Genomic DNA, 26,478 nt, shown 5'->3' on the forward strand with positions numbered 1-26,478 from the left:
AAGACCAACCTGGCTAACACGGTAAAACCCCATCTCTACTAAAAATACAAAAATTAGCTGGGCACTGTGGCGGGCGCCTGTAATCCCAGCTAGTTGTGAGACTCACCTCCTAAGCAGCTGGGATTACAGGCACCTGCCACTACACCCAGCTAATTTTTGTATTTTTAGTAGAGACAGGGTTTTGCCATGTTGGCCAGGCTGGTCTTGAACTACTGACCTCAAGTGAGCCACCCACCTCAGCCTCCCAAAGCGCTAGGATTACAGGCATGAGCCACCACGTCCGGTCTTATAAGGCATTTTTAAAGTGTTTCTGTAACGTATAAACTAAAAAAGCCACAGATATCATATTCATAAAATAAAAATTATCATTTTTAAAGCATGATTACCTATATTTTAACGTCAGGACATTCACTTTATGTTTCTAAAATTATCAAACCCTTGCAATAATTTTATCTTCAAAATAAATGTTGCTGGCCGGGCATGGTGGCTCATGCCTGTAATCCCAGCACTTTGGGAGGCTGAGGCAGGCAGATCATGAGGTCATGAGATTGAGACCATCCTGGCTAACACGGTGAAACTCCGTCTCTACTAAAAATGCAAAAAATTAGCCAAGTGTGGTGGTGGGCGCCTGTAGTCCCAGCTACTAGGGAGGCTGAGACAGGAGAATGGCGTGAACCCGGGAGGCGGAGCTTGCAGTGAGCAGAGATTGCACCGCTGCACTCCAGCCTGGGCAACACAGCAAGACTCTGTCTCAAAAAAAAAAATAGGTTGCTGAAGAGGCTTTATTTTACAAGTATTTTCCACAAATGCCTATGAATCTACTACTCAATATTCCATCTAAGGCCAGGTACATGTGACTCACGCCTGTAATCCTAGCACTTTGGGAAGCTGAGGTGGGTGGATCACTTGAGCCCAGGAGTTTGGCCTGGGCAACAGCGTGAAATTCAGCCTGGACAACATGGCGAATTCCTGTCTCTACAAAAAATACAAAAAATGAGCTGGGTGCGGTGGCGCACCCCTATAGTCCCAGCTGCTCGGGAGTATGAAGTGGGACCATGACCTGAGCATGGGCAGTCAAGGCTGCACTGAGGCTGTGCCACTGCCCTCCAGCTTGGATGACAAAAGTGAGACCCAGTCTCAAAACAAACAAACAAAAAAATGACATTTAGAAATAACATTGTATATTTGCTTACTAAAATTAAACTGGGGGAGAGAATGAGAAGATAAGCCCCTTTTACCTAGAGTTTGGCAGAACTACTGATATGAAATTCAACTCCGTGACAATAAACATATCTTCCCAAATGCCAAAGTATGAAGCCAGCAGACTGAAGCAAGGCAAAATAGTCATTTCGGTAGGACAAAAATACCAGAAAAAAAATATTTTAAAAAAATGGCCATTTCTCCTTTTCCAAATAACAACTACAAACAATAAAAACGTCTCCCAAACCAATAAACACTATGTTTAATTCTTTAAAAGGTATTAAAAGACAAACAAAAAATGATATAAGAAGTAAAAGACTAAAAATTAGAACAACTCAGAAACAAGATAGAAGATAGAAAAGTTCAAATAATAGAACACATCATTTCAGAAATGAGGATTAAACCGGAAGGAAGAGAGAACTAAACACAATAGATAATAATGCCTTAAGAGGAAAACAATTTTTTTTTTTTTTAAGAGACAGGGTCTTAAGAGCTCTGTAGCCCAGGTTGGAGTGCACTGGGGTGAACCTGGCTCACTTCAGCCTCAATCTTCTGGGCTCAAGTGATCTCCCAACCCCAGCTGGCACTCCAGGTGCATGTCACCGCACCTGGCTACTTTTTGTATTTTTTGTAGAGGTAGGGTCTCACTTTGTTGTCGAGGCTGGTTTTGAATTCCTGGGCTCAAGGGACCCTCCTGCCTCAGCCTCCCAAAGTGCTGGGATTATAGCTGTGAGCCCTCAAACCTGGCCAGAAAAAACAAATCTTTTTTAAGTAAAACAGAAATAGATAAACAGGATAAGAGAATGTGACGAACAAAAAAGATAGGCAAAGAAAATCCAACATATGTATAATAGGAAGACCCAAAGAGGAACATTAAAGCAAGCAAGGGAGCAGAACAAATACTAAGGACTGTAACTCTAATTTCTTTAACAAAAAGTATTTAAAAACTAAGAAAAAAGTACTTGAAGTCAAACACTCAATAAGACATCGTGTACCTGTAAAAACTGACCAAGAATGGCCAATCACTAAGACGTATTTTTGGTAAAACGAATAATACCTGAGGAAAAAGAAAAAAGGAATTTATTGGGTAGTGTAGATAAAAAGAACAAGAGACTTATAAAGGAAATAAGATGTCCATTAGACTTTGGTGGAAGACCAGAAGGAAACGGAAAAATGTTTAAGCTGTTCAAAGAATAGCACGTGAGTCAAGGATTTTATATCCCGCCAAACTGACTTTCAGATATTAAGACAGCAGATGAACCATCAGTGACATGTAAAAAAATCGGAGACTATAATGCTCACAAGTCCCTCCTTAGGATCCACTAGAGAATGAGCTGTAGTCAGAGTGACTGGGGAGACATCAAGACAGACTGTTGATGAATATTAACTAATGCTTGCTTATAGAACTAAGAGTCTACAAGGGATATAAGGGAGAGACTTACATTTGTAAACTACAACTCAGAAACATCAGGAAGAGAAAAAAAATATTAAAAATTATAAACCATTTTCAGTAATTATTCTGGTAGTAGATGATATGATGATTATGGCTATGTTTTGTATGTGATATGGGAAGAAGGAAATGATCATTACAAGATAGCTTGTATCTCTCATCTCTTTGAGAACCAGGATTATTGGTATGAAAAAGGAAATAGCAGATATAAGATAGAAGGGGCTAAGCAGCCCTTATAGCCCCAAATTTAAATTGGAAATATTATGAACTCTTAAAGTAGGTTATCTTAACATATACATATTGTTCCTTAGCTTTTGTCCACTGAAAAGCCCTAAAAACAATGACCAGTCCAGTAGCAACACATATCCTTATTTTTGCTGTGATCTTGAAATACTACCGCCCATTAAAAGAAACCAAAGCTCCGCAGAGAAATGGCTGGCTCCAGGTCTGGGCAGCAAGCGTTCGAGATGAGCCTGCAATATGCAGTCATTACAGATACCAAGAAAAAAAAAATTTTTTTTTGAGACAGGGTCTCTCTCTGTCACCCAGGCTGGAGTGCAGTGGCAGGATCACAGCTAACCGCAGCCGTCTTCCTGGCCTCAAGCGATCCTCCTGCTTCAGTCCCCCAGGTAGCTGGGACTACAGGCACGCGCCACCATGCCCAGTTAATTTTTGTATTTTTTGCAGGGACAGAGTTTCACCATTTGCCCAGGCTGGTCTCAAATTCCTGGGCTCAAGCAATCCACCTAACTGCCCAAAGTGCTGGGATTACAGGTGTGAGCCACTGCACCCAGCCAAGGAAACTATTAAAAAGGTTTGTTAAAAAGGACTCAGGGCTGGGTGAGGTGACTCATGCTTGTAATCCCACCACTTTGGGAGGCTGAGATGGGCAGATCACTTGAGGTCAGGGGCTTGAGACCAGCCTGGCCAATATGGTAAAACAGTCTCTACAAAAATTAGCCACATAGTGGTGGGTGCTTGTAACCCCAGTTACTCGGGAGGCTCAGGCGGGAGAATCGCTTGACCCCAGGAAGCGGAGGTTGAAGTGAGCCGAAATCATGCCACTGTACTCCTGCTTGGGCAACAGAGCGAGACTCCATCTCAAAAACAAAAAGGACTCAGGACCCAACCTAAAGAGATTACTGCTAGCCAATGACAGGATAATTTGATCAAAAATAAGGAAAATAACTGCAAAGGAGTAAAATGAACCCAGTATGTCTAAACCCATAATAATAATTCATCCTCTCCTGCCACTCTCCACCAGAAAAACTCCTAATTGGTCATCTGTTGAGGACAGATGACCTCAACAGGGAATCCACTTTTTTTGGAAAACTGCTTTTAAAAGAAGTAATGACAGAACTGGATTATCACCATCTGTAACCCATAATGAATTAAGAAGCTGAGCACTGACCAATAATGGCTATTAATAAAAATAAAAAGAACAATAATCAGACATTATGGGTCTCTTGATGAATAGCACATTACCCACCACCTCTGAAGTAATCTTCCCCAAAATAATTAAACCTGACACTGGTTAACCATCCAGGTCCGACCACCATAAACATGATTTCTAAATTCTGGTGGCAGTGTTATCTTATTAATACAGTAATTATACTCCAAAATGAGAAAAATGAAATTTGCAAATCATTTAGTCTGCAATGCTGCTCAAACTGACAATGTCATAATCCTTAATTTTTTTTTTTTTTTTTTTGAGATGGAGTCTCACTCTACTGCCCAGGCTGAAGTGCAGTGGTTTGGAGATAAGAGTCTCACTTGACCATCCAGGCTGGGGTGCAGTGGCACAATCTCGGCTCACTGCAACCTCCACCTCCTAGGTTGAAGCGGTTGTCCTGCCTCAGCCTCCCAAGTAGCTGGGACTACACCCGGCTAATTTTTGTATTTTTGGTAGAGACGAGGTTTCACCATGTTGGCCAGGCTGGTCTCAAACTCTTGCCCTCAAGTGATCTGCCTGCCTCAGCCTCCCAAAGTGCTGGGATTACAGATTTGAGTCACTGTGCCTGGCCTAATCCCTAATTTTTAAATGATACTGAAGATCAGGAAAAATCAGTGTAAACGACTATGCTGACACTGCCGGAAATTCTGGCATGTCATTGCCACATCTGATTAGAAGTGGATTAGGAAATTTTCATCATCAGTAAAAACCAGCAATTATGAAATGTAGAATAAAGTAAGAAATCTGAAGTAGAACAGTACAAGATCTTAAAGCTGGAAGAGGGCTTACTGACAACAGGTCAATAAGGATTCCTAGGGATCCCAAAGATCTATATATCACTGTTGGTCAGTACTTATTCCATTATATTTCTATCTTGGAGATGAAAGGTCTGCAATTGTTATATAAATACTTAAAATAAGAAAGGAAAAGGATAAATGAGTTTTTCTGGACAGAAACACTTTGACCACTAGCCTTTAGCAATTAAAGGCCAAAACCAAGGAATGAATATTGGCCCCAAAATGAAAATCTTTATATGCTAATGATCACATACGGTATACTAAGCTGTAAATATTAAATATTACTCACCGACTCTTTCTCCACAATGCGGTTCAGCATGACAACGGCTTTGGTCTTCTGCTGCCAAACCATAAGCCAGAAATGGCAGCATGTGTTAGGAAGTGGACCCTGTGAGGAGAAAGGAGAAAGAGCAGATGAGGGAAGCAGACAGAAAGAGCAAGGCTCCAGGAAGGCCTCGTCAAGTCTGCTCCTGGGATGTTACAAGACAGACAGTGGATGGGCTTACAAGAAGTAAACCAAGACTTCCAATCCACCTGATTTCAAAACCAGGTCTGTGCTACTTAGGATTTTTGGTTGTAAATTATCAAAATTGACTTTTATTTTCTTAGGCAAAAAAGGAATTAACATATCAGGTGGCTTTCAGAGTTGAGGACTAGAGAGCCAAGCCTGGGGAGGAACCAAGGGTTGAGGCACAAGCAAGGTCCTGCCACAAAGAAAGTCAACCTGGGATGCTGCTCTTGATACTGTCACTACTATCCCCTTGCTTTTGCTGGCACTGCCATATGAAGGTGGCTGTAGTATTCATAAACAATTTATAGGCAAACCAGAGACAAAATCACAAGTAGGAGTGTCTGACAGATCATGTTCCAGCTGCAAAGAAGGTAGACAAAGGAAATTTCTGTCCTCTTCATCTTCCACAGTCAAATGACAGGACCTGCCTCCCACACATCATAGAAGATCCACGAGAAAAAGTCCACTATCACTGGCCAGCCAATCAACTCAAGTCAACTACAAAAAGATTTCTAGAAAAAGTAGGAATCATTCAAGTACCTGAACCACAATGAAACTGTTAATCTACAAATGCACAGTATGTATGGCCTCAATGGAAGAGTATTGGGCAGAGTCAAAAAGGGACAACAGTCCATGTTACAATAATGCCATGGGGACAAAAGCAAAATATTTCATGTATTTCCAATTGCTTTCACATTTTAATGATAGCATAGGGTAAAAGAAAGGACTAATAAGAGATGAAAAGCCTATGTACAAATTTTAACTAGTTTTAAACGAGAAGGTTAAAATGAGATGTAGCTTTGCTACACCTAAAATAACTCTGAACATGCGTTCAACTCACATGGAATGTAGCAGAGTGGGAAGAGTTAGGGGCAGAGTCAGGAGTGGGGGCTAGGGCTGCCCAGAGCTTCAGACCCACGTGCAACAAGGGGGTCAAAGTGGTTCTAGACTAAAAGCATTTTTTATTTTTTGAGATGGCGTCTCTTGTCACCGGGCTAGAGAGAAGTGTCGCGATCTCAGCTCACCGTAACCTCCGCCTCCCAGGTTCAAGAGATTCTCCTGCCTAAGCCTCCCATGGAGCTGGGATTATAGGCGCCCAACACCACACCTGGCTAAATTTTGTATTTTTAGTAGAGACAGGGTTTCATTATGTTGGCCAGTTTGGTCTCGAACTCCTGACCTCAAGTGATCCACCTGCCTCGGCCTCCCAAAGTGCTGGGATTATAGGTGTGAGCCATGGTGCCTGGCCGACTAAAAGCATCTTTAGGCCCGGTGTACTCCTTGGTATGTAGCAGATACTCAATAAATATTACTTAAATGAATAAACCAAGGTTAAGTTGTAAAAATGCTAGAAGTCTAGTGAGGATCCCGACAAACTACAACCTAATATTTGAGAATAGCGTTTTCTTCACTCAACTTGTTTTTCTATTACTTGATCTACTTCCAAAACAAAACACAGTCTAGAGGTAAAAACAGCAATGAGGAAATCCCCAGTAAAATGAATGCCTTTTTCTTTATTTAAAAAAAAAAAGGCCGGGCGCAGTGGCTCAAGCCTGTAATCCCAGCACTTTGGGAGGCCGAGACGGGCGGATCACGAGGTCAGGAGATCGAGACCATCCTGGCTAACACGGTGAAACCCCGTCTCTACTAAAAAAAAAATACAAAAAACTAGCCGGGCGATGTGGCGGACGCCTGTAGTCTCAGCTACTCGGGAGGCTGAGGCAGGAGAATGGCATGAACCCGGGAGGCGGAGCTTGCAGTGAGCTGAGATCCGGCCACTGCACTCCAGCCTGGGCTACAGAGCGAGACTCCGTCTCAAAAAAAAAAAAAAAAAAAATGGATGTAGCAATTTGCCAGTGAGGTCACTCCTTGGTGTATACACACAATCACATCCCATGCCATTCCACTGGTGATCCTAAAGACTAAATAATAAACAGGAACATAGCTGCTATAGTATAAAGAACACTGGTTTTTCTTTTTTCGAGATGGGAGTCTTGCTCTGTTGCCCAGGATGGAGTGCAATGGCACCATCTCAGCTCACTGCAACCTCTGCCTCCTGGATGCAAGCAATTCTCCCTGCCTCAGCCTCCTGAGTAGCTGGGATGACAGGCGTGCACCACCATGCCCGGCTAATTTTTGTAGTTTTAGTAGAGACGGGGTTTTACCATGTTGGCCAGGCTGGTCTCAAACTCCTGACCTCAGGTGATGATCGCCTGCCTCAGCCTCCCAAAGTGCTGGGATTACAGGTGTGAGCCACTACACCCAGCCACAGGCTTTTAAATCAGAGGGACAGAGATTTACATCTCAGCTCTTCTATTTACTAGCAATGCTACCAATTTTGTTCATCTGCAAAACAGACATAATACACCAAGGAGGTGATTTTTAAAAAAATACTAATTCATAAAACTCAGAAGAAAAAGATGACTGAAACAATAATCTACAAAGGACAATCAGAAGAGCTGGGGTAATAAGCATTTTGCATCTCTAGTTTTCTGTATCCTCCATTCTAAACAACCTGCTAGGTGCAAGGCCAAGAGCTAGACTGAGATGCAGTCTTGGCTCTTGAAGAGCTTGCACAGGTGGCAAGGAGAAATACTTGTATGACTAATGGACACAGTTAAGTACCACAAGAATATGAGTAAATTAAACCCAGGTTTTAGGGAGCAGGAAAGGCTGAGAAGGAAACTACAGAAGAGCCTCAAAAAAGGTCCTAATACAGAGAGGGAATTCAGAAGAATGGGAGGCAGTTAGGGTCCATTCCAGGCCCTCTAAGCATAAGGCAAAGTGCATGAAAGTTTAGGGCATATTTGGGAAAGACAAATAGATCAGTGAAGTGGAAGTGGAGGGATGCAGTCGGCAATTACACCAGTAGAGTGACAAGGATGGTGGCAAGGGGAGACCTTAAAAAGCTGCTGCAATAGGACAGGTGTAATTGAAGAGAGCTCTGAAAAAAGGGAGGGGCAACAGAAGATCAGAAAGAACTTGGCAGACAATGACGACAGTTTCAATCCCAATGAGAAAAATAGGAAGGCAGCTGCCTTGGTAAAAAAGATAGAAAACGTGCAGATTTTGAAATCCAGTAAAAATATCCAACAGAGACCTGACAAATATAGAGAGGAACTCAGGAGAGAACAAAAAGCCAGACACAGGCTTCTGAGTTCTCGCATTAAATGTGCAGGGCTCCTTCAGGACACACACAGCGACAAGAAGTTCAAAAACAATCACTAGGAGGCTGGGCGCAGTGGCTCACACCTGTAATCCCAGCACTTTGGGAGGCCAAGGCAGGTGGATCATCTGAGGCCAGGAGTTTGAGACCAGCCTGAGCAACACGGTGAAACCCCGTCCCTACTAAAAATACAGAAAGTAGCTGGGAGTGGTGGTGAGCACCTGTAATCCCAGCTACTCGGGAGGCTGAAGCACGAGAATCACTTGAATCTGGGAGGCAGAGGTTGTGGTGAGCTGAGATCACATCACTGCACTCCAGGCTGGGCAACAGAGTGAGACTCCATCTCAAAAAAAAAAAGTTATTTAATATCTCTGGATCTCCTTAGATTCCTTGTGTATAAAGTAAAGGTAATATTATTTACCACAGAGGGTTGTCTTAAGGTTTAAATTATACAAAGCATGTAAAAACACTATTACAAAATGATTAACTGTTAATTCATTTTATTTCCCACTAGAATGTAAAATTTGTAACAGTAGGGTGCTAACAAGTCTGTTTTACTGAAACAATGCCTGCCACACAGTAGGTCTCAGTAAGTCTTTGCTGGGTCAGTGAATACCCAATGAAATGCTGGCACCAAGATTCAAGCACAGGTACCATGACAGTAGTCTACCCTATCTTAGGTTACAAAGGTTAAAACCATGGTCTTAAAGGGCTGTAGTGCAGACTGGAGGGAAGGAAAAAAAAAAAGGCTAATTTAGAATCTTGAGAAAGACCTGTGTTTTTAAGAACTCAGAAGAGAACAAAAAACAAAAAAAAGAAAAGGAGAAAAAGGGTACAGAGGGAGAGAGTGTTGTGATAAGGGATCTAGGGTGGTAATTCTTCTCTATTTTGTAATGTTATTAGTTGTTCCTGGAGATACACAGGGGACTGGTTCTAGGACCCAATCCGCCCCCACCCACTGCAGTATACCAAAATCCACACAGGTCCAAACCCCACTGGCGGCCCTGCAGAACCTGCAGATACACAGAGTCAGCCCTCTGTATGCATGGATTTCACATCTCATGAATACCGTATTTCCAACCCGTTTTTGGTTGAAAAAAATTTGCCTGTAAGTGGACTAGTACAGTTCAACCCTGTGTAGTTCAAGGGTCAACTGTAGTTATTTCAAACAGAAAATAAAATTTTTAACTCTAAACAGTAGTTTAAAATACGAATGCACATTTTAAAAAACTTCTAATATTACAGAAAGGAAGAAAATGGAAAATTAAAGTCTCTATTCCCCAGCTCCAAAAATAACCACTAATGGTGTATGTATGATTAACTTCTTTAGCCAGTCCCTTACAGATTGCTTGAGTCTGATGCGTTAAAATAAGACTGCAATGAACGTGATCACATATGTCTTTTTTTTTTTTTGGACAGAGTTTTGCTCTTTCGCCCAGGCTGGAGTGCAGTGGTGCTATCCTGCCTCACTGCCACCTCCAACCCCCAGGTTCAAGCGATTCTCCTGCCTCAGACTCCCGGGTAGCTGGGATTATAGGTGGCCGCCACCACACCCAGCTAATTTTTGTATTTTTAGTAAAGATGGGGTTTCACCATGTTGGCTAGGCTGGTCTCAAACTCCTGATCTCAGGTGATCCATGTGCCTCAGCCTCCTAAAGTGCTGGGATTACAGGCGTGAGCCACCATGCCTGGCCTATCATGTATGTCTTTTTTTTTTTTTTTTGAGACAGAGTCTCACTCTGCCGCCCAGGCTGGAGTGCAGTGGCCGGATCTCAGCTCACTGCAAGCTCCGCCTCCCGGGTTCACGCCATTCTCCTGCCTCATCCTCCCGAGTAGCTGGGACTACAGGCGCCGCCACCGCGCCCGGCTAGTTTTTTGTATTTTTTAGTAGAGACGGGGTTTCACCGTGTTAGCCAGGATGGTCTCGATCTCCTGACCTCGTGATCCGCCCATCTCGGCCTCCCAAAGTGCTGGGATTACAGGCGTGAGCCACCGCGCCCGGCCTCATGTATGTCTTTATGTCTGACTGTATTTCTCTAAGTAGACTCTCTTGGTCGGTCAGAGTATTTGAAGACTGAGTACTACACACTTGGAAACCTCTCCTGTGCTGACAGGGGAAAGGCCCTTCCCTGGCTGCTGAATGAAGGGAGCATCTCCTCATGTGCAAGGTGTCCACCTTTGTTTCGTTCTTTGAACTAGGAGTTTATGTCCTATGCCAGTTTTTCCCATGGGCTGTTTTTCTATTTTTGACTTGCAGGAGCTGTATTACCTCAAGTAAAATAATGCATTTTAGTTTCCTTTGAACTGATGTAGTCTAATAGCTCATAGTTACATTAATCTGCCTATCTTTTTACTTATCAAATATTTTTGTCTTTCAAGTAAATCATTCTGATTCGAGTTACGTTTTCAAAAATATCAAATATTATGGTGTATCTCTTGAATATTTAAAAATCTTTAGGGGGAAGTGACAGCACCATTAATCAAGTCTTTATTACTTGATGAATAAAGAGTAGCTGTGGATACACAAAAATCTCTCCCATTATCTCAGAATGGAAGGAAAATCATGCTTGCACACAGGTGTGGCTGATGTGCTCAGAGGCAACTGGACAGAAGGCCAAAGGGAGCACAAGGCCTTGCAGCTGGGCCTCTGGAGCACCTGGTCTCAGCACCTGCACAGGTCCTCAAAGACGACCATACACCATCCAGGGCTTGGCGTACTCTCTGAAGATATATGCGAGGCAGGGGGAGCTACAGAAGAGGCGTCTAGGGCCTCTGGTTTTGCCACAGGGTATGGGAAGAGAAACAGAAGATGCTAAGAAGCATTTGCAGAGCTCTGTGTCAGACACAATGTAAGGAACAACCTGCCCAAAGAACTGGCCTAAGCCATTTCATAAGAATTTTCCTTCACAGAACATGTAATATTAAAAATAACTTGCCTTTTATCTTAAATACTCAAAGCTTCAAAACTTTATAACGTCCAAAATTCATTACATCGTCAGAAAAAACTGAAATACCATTTCATTTCCAAAAGAAGTCAAGATATACTTTTCCCTATGATTTAAAGCAGAACAACCGCAAACATATCATTTTCAGACATTTGCTTGGTATCGTACTACTTGCCTGTGTTAAGATGTAACTCCTTTGTGCCTCTTCTATGTCAACTAAACTGGCATTAATATAATCATTCTCAGCATTCTGCAGTTTAACACGGCTGTGATCATCTGAAAACAGAGAATGATAAACCACAACTGTCATTTCAAACTTACTGTTTTCTTATCTTCATATTAATATTCTAGGTATTTACAAAAGGATAGAAGAAATAAGAAAAATGGATTAGCATCATAAGAGAGTTGAGACAAATCCTAAACTATTCTCTACTTTTGTTTAAGAACTATAAAATGTAATCTTGTTTGTTACTACAGTGCTGGAAGGGAAGTGCTTCTGTTTGTAGCACATTAGCCATTGTGACTTGAAAAATCGAACAGAAGTAAACATAGTTAAATGAATAAAGTACTTACCTTCCTAAAAGTAAAAGGATCATTCAGATTCTTGGTACCTAAGAATTGATTGATCTACCTACAAAACGGTAACTGGTCTCAAATAGATGAGACTACATTTCCGAGGTTACTATATTTCACCCTCTTCGTTGCTCAATAGATAAGAATTCCACTATAAATACATTTTAGCACTGAACTGTGTTTAGGTTAAATGCTGAAAATATTTACAGACAGTTGGAATATTCCAATTGTATTTTTTAAAAGGCCACTGAAGATACTTCACTACTTAGACTCTGTTAACAGTTTAGAGATATTTCTAGTTTTTAAAAGTAAAAATCTCATAGATTGAGAATTTATGCTAATTTAAATATGTGAAATACAAAATGTGACCTTATACATTTAGATGGAAAAGGAAGACAAGCATGACACCAGGAGAAAAAGCCCATGAATTAACTCAGAATCCTCAACACACAACTGCCGGATGCATATCACTGAATTATAAAACTAAAAACATGGTGTTTGATGTTTAACTCTAGAGAATGCATACTATTACAAGTTGTCCCCTCAAAGAAATCCATACTAAATAGCCGGTCTCTCTTTACTTTTAAACGAAAAAACTGTTTATATTATCCCCATATGAAAGGAAATGTAAAATGGCTTTAGTTTCACACATCAATTTATCTGAGATGTTTCTGCTGGACTAAACCCAAGACCTCTGTAAATATTACATGTCATTTGCCAACAGGAAAAACTAAGATCTTGTTATAGTAAATCACATACACTAGTGTTCTCGGAAAGATGATGTCAACAAGCACTTTTTAAAAAATCACTTTTTTTTTTTTTAACAGTTTAATCACCCTTTAACTGTTATATTATGTAAAACAGTAAAAAGGTCAGCAACCTAATTAAAATAAAGACCACGTATCTCCTAGACAACATATCAAAAAAATAATGCCTGGTTTTAGAATGCTACATGATTTTAAAATTAAAGTTCCACTAAAATATCACACCAGAGGAATGTATTTCCTCATGTTGTAATCACAGAAAGAACACAAACCAAAGGCTACTCATATCTATTGCACAACTGAAAACAGCCATTTGGCTAACATGCGGTAGGAATCCATAAAACCCAGGAAGGTCTACCTCACAGGGTGCTGGGAATCTGGTTACCCCACATGGCACCACCCCACACCCTTGCCCAGCTATGGAGGAAGTAAACCTAGAGAAAGACCTTTAGCCAGAGTGTTTGATACCTCACCCGCAGGACTCTGAACTAAAATCCACTGTTACTTTCCTTCAATCTGTAAAATATGCACCAGGGGTTACCTCAATGCTCTATAAGCACAGTAACCACAAACCAGAAAGGCCCAGATCCAGTCCTGGGGGGCAGTATGGAGGAGGGCACTACCTGCAGGGCACTGGGTCTACAGGGCTCAGCCCCTGGCAGCAGCCTCGCTTCCTATTTCACATTAATTTATAGAGTCAACAAAAGCAAAGGAACAGTGAATTTTCTCAGGATTTTTTTTTTTAATTTTGTTATCAGATAATACTAAGAAAGGTAATCCTTGGGAAAACTCTATAGCTATTTACAACTACAAATGTTATTTGAGCCTACATTTTCTTCTCAAGGCTGATTAAAAACAAAACTCAAATACCTACACATCACTAGATATTATTTTAATTCTTCTGTTCTATTAAGAAAAATACATATGAAGGAAAAATGAAAAACAATTTAAAAAGAAAAATCTTAAAGCAAAAGAGAAATAAAACTTTAAAATAAATTAAAAATATATTAAAGTTACAAAAAACAAAAATTTAAAAAGATTAATATAAAATTAAGAGCATATATAACTTTTTGATTTAAAAGAGGCTGTAGAGACAAAAATTAACTAAAACACATCACCTTAAAATAACTATTGCAAAAGATTGTGAATATACACATTTCAGGAAGTGAAACTATGAAAGCCTTTTTATGAGAAACTGTGACTTTATAATTCATACTCTTTAGTGAAGATAACAAAGAAGGGCACTGCCTCTTCTCCAGTTAAGGATCATAACACATAGTTCCGAGTTTGTGAGCGCACACACAGGTTCCCTGACAACCTGAGTCACAGGTCTCTTTACCCTGCCCAGATACTATCAGTCGGCTAGCTCCAAATCTGTAAACGAATCATTAAAAACCATTAAAAATCATTAAAAACTTTTGACTTCTGAATGAGAACACACAGAAAGGTACATCCTTTCTCCTCTTCTACAGGAACCTCTGAAATGAGATTACTGTGACAGCAGCATCCCATAACCTTTGGGCTACAGGAGTCCCAAAGCCCACAGTACTCTACCATCATTGTAAGTCTGGTTATCTCACCCTTTCCTATCTTTTAAAGGATCCAATAAACGGAGAAAAATGAACATAGTTCAAACTCTTTTGCATGAGATACCACAAAAACAACCAAACCACACTTCACAGGAAATCTTATTTCTCAACCTCTACTAGCACCAGTAGCAGAACTATCAAGAACACACACTTTTTTTTCTACAGGCATCATCTGCCTTAATTCTTGTCACTGAGTGAATGAAGAAATGCAATACCCAAACAGAACTGTGGTTTATAACTTGGATAAAAATTAAGCCAATTTCTGACAAGGAGTCCCTTCACCTCCTACCCTTAAACAGCGTGTTTTCTGAGAAACAGCTCCACCTCTCAAGAAATGACTAGTGCTAGCTGTGGCTATGCTGACAATACAGATTAGTTTCCTCTTTCAATACTGTCACCAGAAGCTCTTAAAAAAAAAAAACCACAGGTTTCACCAAATATATCATTATTGTAAAGACATCTCCTTTTGGAAAGTTTTCCAGGTCAAACAGAAAGGAGAATTTGTATTCATTGTAACTGGTTACAATTCATCCTCAACAAGTTACATCACAGCAAAGATCAAGCGTCCTTAACTTACAAGTCAGGCAAGAAGATGACCAATTCTAATAGTACAGCGTGAACCAGTGACTTTTCCCCTTTAGATTTTCCCATTCTCAACTAAGGGTAATCAGTACGTTTTCAAATAGTGATGTCCAAGAACTCAAAGCATTTTCTAGATATGTCAACTCTCTTCAATCCTGCAAGTAAAATGGTCGAACAACAAATATTATGCGTTCTCTCTCATAAACTGAGCAATGAGCCAAAAACATAGCTAGCACTGAACACCAGGTTACCATATACTCCCCCATATTAACGGAGAATACAAACCTTAGTACATGTAGAATATTAACTTTTCAATTGTTTGCTCTGCAAAGAAAGTTTCACTTGATGAAAGGTTTCTAATTGACCACAAAACCAACCAGAACCACTGTCTAGAATCATTTGGTGCCTACGACATGTCACGTTTGTGTGACACTAGTCATTGGGTCACCTCTCTCAGTCCTCACAGCCCTACGAAGTGCACGTGAATATGGACCACACCCATCTCGGTCACTCAGGGAAGTAAAGTCATCGCCAGTGTAACACACTAGAACACAAAAATGAAACCTAGGTTTGTGCAAGTTAAGAGATTACACATTTCCTGCATTCTGCAATCCCTGTCTCCCTGATCCATCCAGCTGGTGTCTTTACCATCCTTTCTATACATCCTAAATTCTTGCTGACATCCCCTTTCATGCTGCTCTCCACTCAGGTGTGATTTCCAACTCCTCTCTCACATAAACCCCACTTCTGTGACGACGCAGTCCATGACATATCTCCTCTAACTAGACTCTGATGAAACGCCTCCATGATGAACTGGTGTGTTCCCCGCATTGAACACTTTCAGTAATCACACACAATTTTTAGTCAACAAATATATTTTAACCTATAGGGATCTAAAGGTAAGACATTATTTGTTTGAAGCTTTTAAAAAGGAAAAAAGAAATTCTATCAAGCGGTGACTCTGAGTACTGATACTTTATTGCATAAAATACCATGGGAAGCAGCTTGAGCAGCTGCTACCTGAATAGGCCTAGTGAGATCAGCAGGAAGCGGAAATTCCAGCAGAGGACACATCATAAAGAGGAATGACAGGGAACGGTGTAGTGTGCAGGACTGGCAAATTCAGAAAGGCTGATGAGCTAGCTAGAAAGAGGGGTCCCCAAACACATTAAGGGCAGACCCTGAAGGGCATGTGGGCTGTGCTACAGGCACAGGCTCTGGACAGGGCCCCAATGAAGTTATTATTATTTTTTTTTTTGAGACGGAGTCTCGCTCTGTTGCCAGGCTGGAGTGCAGTGGCGTGGTCTCGGCTCACTGAAACCTCCGCCTCCTGGGTTCAAGCGATTCTCCTGCCCCAGGCTCCTGAGTAGCTGGGACTACAGGCGCCTGCCACCTCGCCCGGCTACTTTTTGTATTTTTAGTAGAGATGGGGTTTCACCATGTTAGCCAGGCTGGTCTTGAACTCCTGACCTCGTGATCCGCCCGCCTCGGCCTCCCATAGTGCTGGGATTACAGGCGTGAGCCAATGAAGTTCTTTAAAGGACAGGTGTAAACACATTTGATTTTCACGAAAATAACTCTCAGCAGCATATAAGATGGACTGAACAAGGAGGACGGCAACTTCATACACCAATACACTGAAAGCTTAATCAAGAGGTGATGAGGCCTGAATCAGGTAGTGGCAGTGGGAATGGAAAGAGTATTTCCAAGGAAGCACCATCACAACCTTGCTAATAAAGTATACGTTGTTTAGGAAACATTTGTAAGTTCAACCTTTTCCAAACAATAGTTTACTGTCCTTGAAATTGTCAGTGTCTTTCAATCCATCATGATTTCAAGATCCTAAAGTTGCCAAGACAATGTCACTAAATTCTGATTCCACAAATCTCCTAAGTGAAAAAGTCCTCTTTAATCTGTCCCCAAGAGTCTGCGATGAAAAGAACACCTGAGAAGTGTCTTTACAAAATAGGTAAAATTCATTAGCTTGGAAAACGGACATTTTTCCTCTTTGGTAGCTTGTATAAAATAAGACATACTAATCTTCACTTTAAAATAATCAGTAAGTATCTCACCATTTTTTCTTTTTTTTTTTTTTTTTGAGACGGAGTTTTGCTCTTGTCCAGGCTGGAGTGCGGTGGCGCGATCTCGGCTCACTGCAACTTCCGCCTCCCAGGTTCCAGTGATTCTCCTGCCTCAGCCTCCCGAGTAGCTGGGATTACAATTCTGTGCCACCACGCCTGGCTAATTTTGTATTTTTAGCAGAGACGGGGTTTCTCCATGTTGGTCAGGCTGGTCTTGAACTCCTGACCTCAGGTGATCTACCTGCCTCGGCTTCCCAAAGTGTTGGGATTACAGGAGTGAGCCACAGCGCCCAGCAGTATTGCACCATTTTCTTTGAAACTCAGACTCTCTGCTTCTAGGAGAGATAGAACCTAAACAAATTGAGGGTAGAGGGACTTAGGGGAAAGGATTTTACTTTCATCACATCCAAAGGCCCATGAGACACCATGCAAACAATGTGGACCAAATATCTATAATCGGTGATATAGCATTAAGCATAAAGTACATGAGTAATAAATGCTACCAAAAAAGGTAGAGTAACGGGATTCACAGCACTGGGGAGAGGGGCAGACTGCAATTCTAAACACGGTGGTCAGGATCGGCCTTGTGACTGACCACCGAGGTGGGTCACATGTAAGCACAGATGTGGAAGGGGTCAGTCTCACGGATATTTTAGTTAACAGTGTTCCAAGCACAGAGAACGGCCAATGCCTTAAGGTGGTACATACCTAACATGTCAGAGGGACATGAAGAATGTGGCTTGAGCCACGGGGACAAAGGGGAGAGGAGCAGTCTGCAGTGAGGTTCGGAGAGTTGAGAAATCCTGTACTGATTCATTTCTCTCACCTCCTACATTTGACTATCAGGGAAAAAGGGGCTGCTACTTCCATTTTCTCAGTGCCTACCTGGTAGAGTGTCATAACAATTTAAGTCAGCAAGTATTTGCACTGTTTATATGATGAATTCCTGAAGATTTTCACATATTCAAATTCCCACAGCTGCTAGAATTTTGTTAGAATGACAAATCACTATCAACCCATTCTGAAGCATAAGCAGGAAATGAATTGACGTTCACTGACTTTCTTAAGCGTAAACTAATTCAGCGCAGAAATCTTCAGGACTTTTTAGTACAGGTATCTGGAATTTTGCGGTGCAGATGAAAAACACGGGTGAGGGGAGTTCGAGGGATCTAAAGATGTGGATTCTGATCTCTGCTTTGGCTCTACCAGCCTACATGATTTCAGACAGAGCCACGATTTCCCAGAAAAGGGTGACTACTACTTGAGAAACATTATCAGCATCCCAGTCGCTGACAGTCCTCTGATAAGGGGCACTCTGGGGTCTGTTCTCTTGTCTGTCAAAATCAGTGGTCCGATTGGACCAGTCCTTCTTGATTATTTTCACTGACAAACCCTCCTTAATACCCTAAGAGGGTATTAAAGAACAAAATTCCTTGGTAATTACTATTTTACCTTAAAAATTTACAGGAATTTCAAAATTCTACTTGATCGTGTATCTGCATTTTAATCTAGAAACAACCACCCCCTCGCCCCAATCCCACGTACAGCTGACTGTCCTGGACTCCAGCACTCCCCCTGCACACTTCTGCAGCTCCCTCAGCCCAGCGTTAAGTGCTCTAGGGCAGGCCAGCCCACCCAAGGTGCTGTGGCTTTTAAGAGGGGCCTCTTAGGGCAAGATTCTGATCAGCTCCGCTGGGGGAGGGCAGCAGGAGCAGCCAAGCCTGACCAGCAGCAGCCTTCTTGCCAGAGTTAAGCTCTTTGCAGCCAGGGACACCGTCGGGCTCACCACAGAGCCCCACTCCTAAATTCAGAAGCGTGAAAATACACCGCTACAATCAACAGACCTTATTCTGATTTCTCCAGTTCTACAGGCACTCATTTGTGTGTGTACAGTTCCATGCCATTTTACCACAAACAAATTCACATGACCACCACAAGACATACCTATTCCATCAGCACAAGGGTTCTGTGTGCTCCTTGGCAGGCACACTCTTCCCCATTCCACCCCTAAGCACCGATCTGCTCTCCCTCTCGAGAAGTCTCATCATTTCAAGAATGTTACATAAATGGAATCATGTGCTATGTCATCACGGGGAACTGAATTGTTTTCACCCAGCGTAAGTCCTCTGAGAGCTATCTACGTTGTTACGTCAAGTTTCTTCCTTTTTATTGCTGAGTAGTATTCTGTGTTATGAATGCACAATAGTTAACCACTTACCCACTGAAGGACACGTGGGTTGTTTCGAATCTGGGGCTACTACAAATAGAGCTGCTGTGAATATTCACGCACACACTTCCGTGCGGACAGACGACTGCGTTTCTCTGGGATAAACGCCCAGGAGTGCAAGCGCTGGGTCATACAGGCGAAGCATACGTTCAGCTTTTTAAGAAACGGCCAAATTACTTTCCAGAGTGGCTGGACCAGTTTACGTTCCCACTAGCCATATATGAGATCCAGCTTCTCTGCATTTTTAGGGTTTTGTGATCTCTTTATTTTAGCTGTTTTAGCAGATGTCTAGTGACATCCCACCACCATGATTTGAATTTGCATTTTCCTAATGGCTAATGAGGTTTTTTATATGTTCATAGGCTTATCTGCCATCTGTGTCATATCTTTTGCCCATTTCCTAACTGGGGTTTTTGTTTCTTTTTACTGTTACATTTTGAGAGTTCTATATATAGTCTAGATCTAAGTTGTCAGATATGTGGTTTACATTTTCTCCCAGTCGGTACTCATCTTTCGTCCTCTTAACAGGGTGCTTTGAGGAGCAAAGGTTTTTTATTTTGATTTAGTATAAATTACTGATATTTTACATGAATTGCGCTCTAGGTGTCATAGCTAAGAACTCTTCATCCAGCCTCACATCCTGAATTTTCTCCCATTTTCTTATGAAAGCTTTTACATTATGATCCATCTATGATCCATCTTCAGTTAACTTTTGTGTAAGGTGTGAGATTTCATTTTAAATTGCTTTGCACCTCTGTCAAAACATCAGTTCACCATACTTTTCAAGTCCATTTCTAGATTCTGTTCCACTGACTTACGTATTCATCCCTCTGCCACTACCACACTGTTTTGATTACTGTAGCTATGCATTAAGTTTTAAAATTAGGTAGACTGCTGCTTCTAGTTTTTATTTTTCAAGATCATTTTAGCCATTTTATTTTAGTTCCTTTGCCTTTCCACATAAAAGAATAAGCTTTTTATCTACAAAAAAATCTTCCTGAAATTCTGACAGAAACTGTGTTGTATCTTTAGGAACAATTTGACACCATGAGTCACTACAGATCTACAGAACAATCTGGGGAGGACTGACTCACTATGCTAAGTCTTCCAATCCATGAACATGGTAGGCCTTTTCCATTTATTTAGGTCATCTTTTGATTCCTTTTATCAGTGTGTTTGGTGCTTTCCAACATACAGGTCCTATACATATTTTGTTAGATATATTCCAACATATTCCATTTTCTTAGAGCAATTGTAAACAACAATGTGTTTTTAGTCTTGGTTTCCATGAGTTTGTTGCTAATATACAGGAATACAGTTGGCTTCTGTATGCTGACCTTGTATCCCACAACCTGGTTTAACTCACTCACTAATTCCAGGACATTGCTGGATAGATTCTTTAGGATCTTCTACATGTCATCTGCAAATAAGGTCATTTTTATCTCTTCCCTTCCAACGTGTATGCCTTTTATTTCCTTTTCTTGACTTCATGTATTGGCTAGGATTCAGTACCCCAAGTTTATATATATTTTTAATTTGTATTTTTGAATGATTTTAAAACTTACAGAAAAATTCCAAGTAAAGTACAAAGAATTTTCTTCCCAGGTCATGACAGCAAGTTGCAAACATAACTGATTATTCCCTTTTTTAATCTTCTACAATGACATAATCCTACTTACAGTACAGTCATCAAAATTATAAAATTAACAGTAATACTTTACTAATCCAGACACCATTCAAGTTCCACCAAGTGTCCCAATAATGTCCTTTAAACAAAAGGATACAATCTGCTCTTTCCTGGTATTTTTTAACCTTTTGAAAACTCTAAGTTGTTTTACAGTGTTCCTCCATTTGAGTTGTCAGATATCTCTCTCCCTACAGAAGAGTTCAGTTTGTATCTGTCTGGCATGTTCATCTCAGAGGGATGCTATGTGCTCACTGCATCTTATCGGGTGGTTCAGGATTCTGACGTGATAGGTCTCATTACTGGTCATGATCACATATTTAAGGCTGGTGTTGGCCAGACTTCTCCAGTGTAGAGTTACTATTCCTCTTTTTATATTTAATAAGTATTTTATAAAGGGATACTTCAAGATTATGTGAATATCTTGTCCTTCACCAAATTTTCACCCACTTAAGTTTAGCATCCATTTCAATATTTATTAGTTGGCAACCTATACAAAGGTAGAACTTTCCCTATCCCTCATTTATGTATTCATTTGTTTCTTTACATCAGTATAGGCTCATTAATTCCTATTTTATTCAATAGGTTGTAATCTTATTTATTTTCATGCTTAGATTATCCCAGATTTGGCCAGTGGACTCAGGTTGGCTTCTACATCCTTCTGACACATCGTCGCCATTTTTTGAGCATGTCTTTACGTTCTGTCACTACAAGACATTCCAGGCTATTCTTACACTTCCCCTGTCCGTGACCTGAAACCAGTCATTTCTCCAAAGCTCTGTTTTCCTCCTAGTGGAGAATAAAATTTGGATATCAAAAGCTAAGCATACCCAATGCTAATCAGCTATCACTGCTCTCAAAATTTCTCAGTGGACAGGGATAAGACATACATGTATATACACCTATGTTCGTACCTATCTGTGTATCTATACTCACTGAAACCATGCATTCATTAGTACCTGGATTCACTAATGCCAACCCAACATCACAGGCTTCATCTTCAAGGACATTACCACCTTTACTTACATGCCTTCCACATGTGGGCCCAACCCCAGGTGCTTTTAATTATTCAGGGAGAGAGAAGGAGAAGCTTAATGATATCTTTAATACCCCCTTTACTACCCTATAACAAAACTATGTATAAAATTTTTGTTATCAGTCAAAAAAAAAGCTGCACCTGTTAAGGAATTAACAACATAATAGGACAAAAAGGTGAATGCAGGAAGAAGGTGAGAAAGAGATGAATAGGGGCAAGAAATGAAGCACACAAGAAACAGATCAAAGTAATCTAATACAACCCTCTATAATTCATTCACAAATATTCTCTAGAAGATCTGACAGTGAGAAGATCCACCCTCTGCATGAATACCTCCAATAACAAGTATACCAGTTCAGAGGGTTCATTCGTAGGTTTAAAACAGCTTTTAAGAGCTAATGCTAACCTGATAATCACCAATGCTATTATTTGCTCATGAACCCTAGTTCTATATTTTGGGCTTAACACAGGATAAAGAACTCCTTTTTCCATATAAAAGTTCAGGTATCTGAAGTCAGCTATCGCGCTGTTCTGTTTAGGTTTTCTCTTTCCCTGTCTAATCAATGCTAGCTTCTTCTCTAAGAGTTCTAGTTCTTCTTCCTTGGAACCACTCCAGTGCATCAATGGCTCACAGGAATAAATTATTAACATCATAAATAGCTTTGATTTGGCTTTGATTAAAATTGAAGTTTTAAAATTTTTTTTGGAGATGAAGTTTTTTTTTTTTGCTCTTGTTGCCCAGGCTGGGGTGGAATGGAGCAATCTCGGCTCACTGCCACCTCGACCTTCCAGGTTCAAACGATTCTCCTGCCTCAGCCTCCCGAGTAGCTGTGATTACAGGTGCCAGCCACCATGCCCAGCTGATTTTGTATTTTCAGTAGAGACGGGGTTTCACCATGTTGACCTCAGTTAAGACTGACCAATTCTGTCAAGATTGAGCATGAACAATCAAACAAGAAAGAAAGAAGTTGCATATAAACAATATAAGGAGAAAGAGTGGGCACATAAATACAGGTATACAAGGAATTGAAGCGTGAATTGAATACTGCCAACCATTTTATGGCAATAAATATGATTATGAGAAAAAATCGAAGAGATTCCTAGAAAAATATAACTTACCAAACTGACTCAAGCAGAGGCAGAATCTGAAGAGTCCACTTACAGTTAAAGACGTTAATAAACAAAACCCACAAAGAAAACACTGGACCACGTGATTTCACAGGCATATTTCATCATAATGCAAATGAATGCAAGTGAATATAGATGTAGAAATTCTAACAAAAGTTTAGCAAACTGAATATAGCAATGTATTAAAAAGATAATACATCATGTTCACATTAAGTTTATTGCAGGAATGTAAGGGTAGCTAACATTAGAATATCTTTTGTAATCTTAGCACTTTGGGAGGCCAAGGCAGGCAGATCACTTAAGGTCAGGAGATTGAGACCAGCCTGGCCAACATAGCGAAACCCTGTCTCTGCTAAAAAATACAAAAATTAGCCAGGCCTGGTGGCAGGCACCCGTAGTCCCAGCTACTCGAGGGGCTGAGGCAGGAGAACTGCTTGAACCCGGGAGGTGGAGGTTGCAGTGAGCCGAAATCGTGCCATTGCACTCCAGTCTGGGCGAGAGGGAGACTCTATAAAAAAAAAAAATACAAAAATGAGGCTGGGTGCGGTGGCTCACGCCTGTAATCCCAGCACTCTGGGAGGCTGAGGTGGGTGGATCACGAGTTCAGGAGTTCAAGACCAGCCTGGCCAAGATGGTGAAACCTCGTCTCTACTGAAACTACAAAAACTAGCTGGGCACGGTGGCAGGCACCTTGAGAGGCAGAGCAGTGAGCCGAGATCACACCACTGCGCTCCAGCCTAGGTGACAGAGCAAGACTCCATCTAAAAATTAACAATAAATACAATATAATATAAATATTTAAGACAATATATTTTCTTTGCAGTACTGTTTTAGCTGCTTTATACAAGTTTGATAAGCAGTATTTTATATATTGTTTATTTTTAAGTATTTTTAAGTTTCTATTATAATTTTGTCTTGACTCATGATTTAGAAATGTTAAAATTTCCAAATTTATGAAAATGTTTATCTTTTTATTAATAACCTATATTTGAATTGCATTAAGATAAAAAATTATGAGCTATAAGATAGGAATTCTTTTTTTTTTTTTGGAGACCGAGTTTCATTCTTGTTGCCCAGGCTGGAGTGCAGTGGCGTGATCTCGGATCACCGCAATCTCCGCCTCCCGGGTTCAAGCAATTCTCCTTATTCAGCCTCCCGAGTAGCTGGGATTACAGGCATGCACCACTACGCCCGGCTAATTTTTGTATTTTTAGTAGGGATGGGGTTTCTCCATGTTGGTCAGGCTGGTCTCAAACTCTCGACCTCAGGTGATCCATCCGCCTCAGCCTCCCAAAGTGCTGGGATTACAGGCATGAGCCATGGCGCCCGGCCAGGAATTCTTAAATTTTAAGATGTACTTAATAGCCTAGTCAATGGTCTATTTTTTACAAACAGTCCATGTAACTCCTAGAAAAATGTGCATTTTCCAATTGATGGATATAGGGTTCTATGTATTTTTCTTCTTATATTAACGTTAACAATATTACATAAATCTATTTATTTACAAATATCTTGTCTCATTAAGAAGCCCATGAACATGGATTTGTCAATTTCTCTCCACAACTCTATTCATTTTTGCTTAATACATCTTGAGGCTACTTTACTAGCTGCATGCAAATCTCAGAGCTGATACTGACATCTGCATTCAAAGTAGCTATGCCACTTGCTAAGATCATAGGGGGAGCAGGCAGGAAGCATAGAAGTTTTCCCTTCCTTCTTCCCCCTCCAGTAACTCATTTAAAAAATATGTTTATTTGAGAATCTTTTTGATTTGTAGCAGCAAGAAACCATGGACTATGTAACCTGACACCACCAGAATCATGAGTCTGTTAATTTCCTTTAAAGTCTCACTGTTTCACAAGGATGAACCTTGAGGACAGTATGTCAAATGAAACAAACCAGTCACAGAAAGACAAATACTGCATGATTACACATATATTCAGTGTCTAAAGTAATCAAACTCATAGAAACAGAAAGCAGAATGCTGGCTGCCAGGGACTGGGGCAAGAGGAAAATACGGAGTTGTTCAATGGATTTAGTTTCAGTTATACAAGATGGAAAAGTTCCAGAAACCTATTGTACAACAATGTTCATACAGTTAACAATATTGTTAATACACACCCACAAGAAATTTATGTTATGGGTTTTTAACACACACACACACACACACACACACACACACACACACACACACACTTTCATGGCCAGTGAAAAGACATGACAGTTGACTCAATTGCTGGCACTCCCTTTTAGACCAAATAGTAAACTGGGATTTCTACCTGTACTGCAAATAGGAAGGTTTCAAAAATTTGGCGGTAGTCTCTAACAGCATAAAGACATTTCCCAAAGTAACCATCACAAGCTACTCTCTTTTCAAACAACCAAGTTCTTGTCCATCTCTTCTACACTGTCTCACAGTTAACTGAGACAACTAAGGCATCTCTAGGTTGTAGCAATTAAATGAAGACTGTGGACCTCTTCAAATCCTTTCAGTTTTCTTCATTTTTTGAGACAGGGTCTCACACTGCTCAGGCTGGAGGGCAGTGGCACAATCATAGCTCACTGTAGCCTCAAATTCCTGGGCTCAAGCAATCCTCCCTCCTCGGCCTCCCAAAGCGCTGGGACTACAAGCATGTGCTGCTACCCAGCCTAATTCTATTTTAAAATGTCCTTTTTTCTTTATGTTTCTCATATTCAGAACTCCAAATGTAGTTTCCATATGTCAGTCTGAGGAATGGTGCCATGGTGAGTGTAAAAGAATCATGTAAGATTGTTTAAAAATAAACATTTCCAGACCGGCTGAATCCACATCTAGAAAAGAAAGATCTGGGACTCTGAATTTTTAAAAAATTCTTTTTCCATTCCCCTTTATTTACCCAGCTGGGGCTGCCATTCTTTTTCTTAAAAGCCATCCCTGCCTCCTTGGGCAGAGCCTCTTCTCAGCTCCATCGATGCACTGTCATATCTTAAAATATCTGTAACATGCTTATGTGTTAATCTCCTCAAGTATACCGTAAATTATTCAAGGGCAGACCACATATATTCAGCATTGCATGCTCAATACATAGCACAGTATCAGACATGTAGCTGGTTTTCAACAAATGTTTTCTGAACCAAATCAACAACTGTCAAGTACTATGTATAGAAACGCATTTAAAAAATTTTTAGAGACAGTCTTGCTCTGTCACCCAAGCTGGAATGCAGTGGTGCCATTGCAATTCACTGCAGCTTCAAACTAACGATCTCGAGTGATCCTCCTGCACCAGCCTTCCGAATAGCTGGGACTACAGCC

The 26,478-nt window shown here is 40.8% G+C and overlaps 1 protein-coding gene and 1 long non-coding RNA gene across 10 annotated transcripts in view; one reads left to right on the forward strand and one right to left on the reverse strand.

Moving 5' to 3' along the window:
- The window catches only part of PTPN2 (protein tyrosine phosphatase non-receptor type 2), a 100,539-nt gene that overhangs the window by 39,400 nt on the left and 34,661 nt on the right, over positions 1–26,478 (reverse strand). For 7 of the 9 annotated variants that reach the window (XM_077975395.1, XM_077975394.1, XM_028838209.2 and 4 more), the window contains 2 exons: positions 11,698–11,798; positions 5,190–5,288 (listed from right to left, as the gene is read on the reverse strand). In XM_077975395.1, the coding sequence (XP_077831521.1) occupies positions 5,190–5,288; positions 11,698–11,798 (200 nt within the window). Of the gene's footprint in view, positions 1–5,189; positions 5,289–11,697; positions 11,799–15,315; positions 15,510–15,621; positions 15,710–26,478 lie in introns of those variants that run through there. The other 2 variants (XM_077975393.1, XM_077975397.1) reach the window with 2 other exon arrangements.
- Positions 23,672–25,917, forward strand: LOC144336555 (uncharacterized). Its single transcript, XR_013408441.1, has 2 exons — positions 23,672–23,745; positions 24,521–25,917. It is a non-coding gene; the product is annotated as an uncharacterized LOC144336555 (long non-coding RNA).

This window comes from Macaca mulatta, chromosome 18 (assembly GCF_049350105.2).
Source record: "Macaca mulatta isolate MMU2019108-1 chromosome 18, T2T-MMU8v2.0, whole genome shotgun sequence".
In the NCBI taxonomy this organism is placed as follows: Eukaryota; Metazoa; Chordata; class Mammalia; order Primates; family Cercopithecidae; genus Macaca; species Macaca mulatta.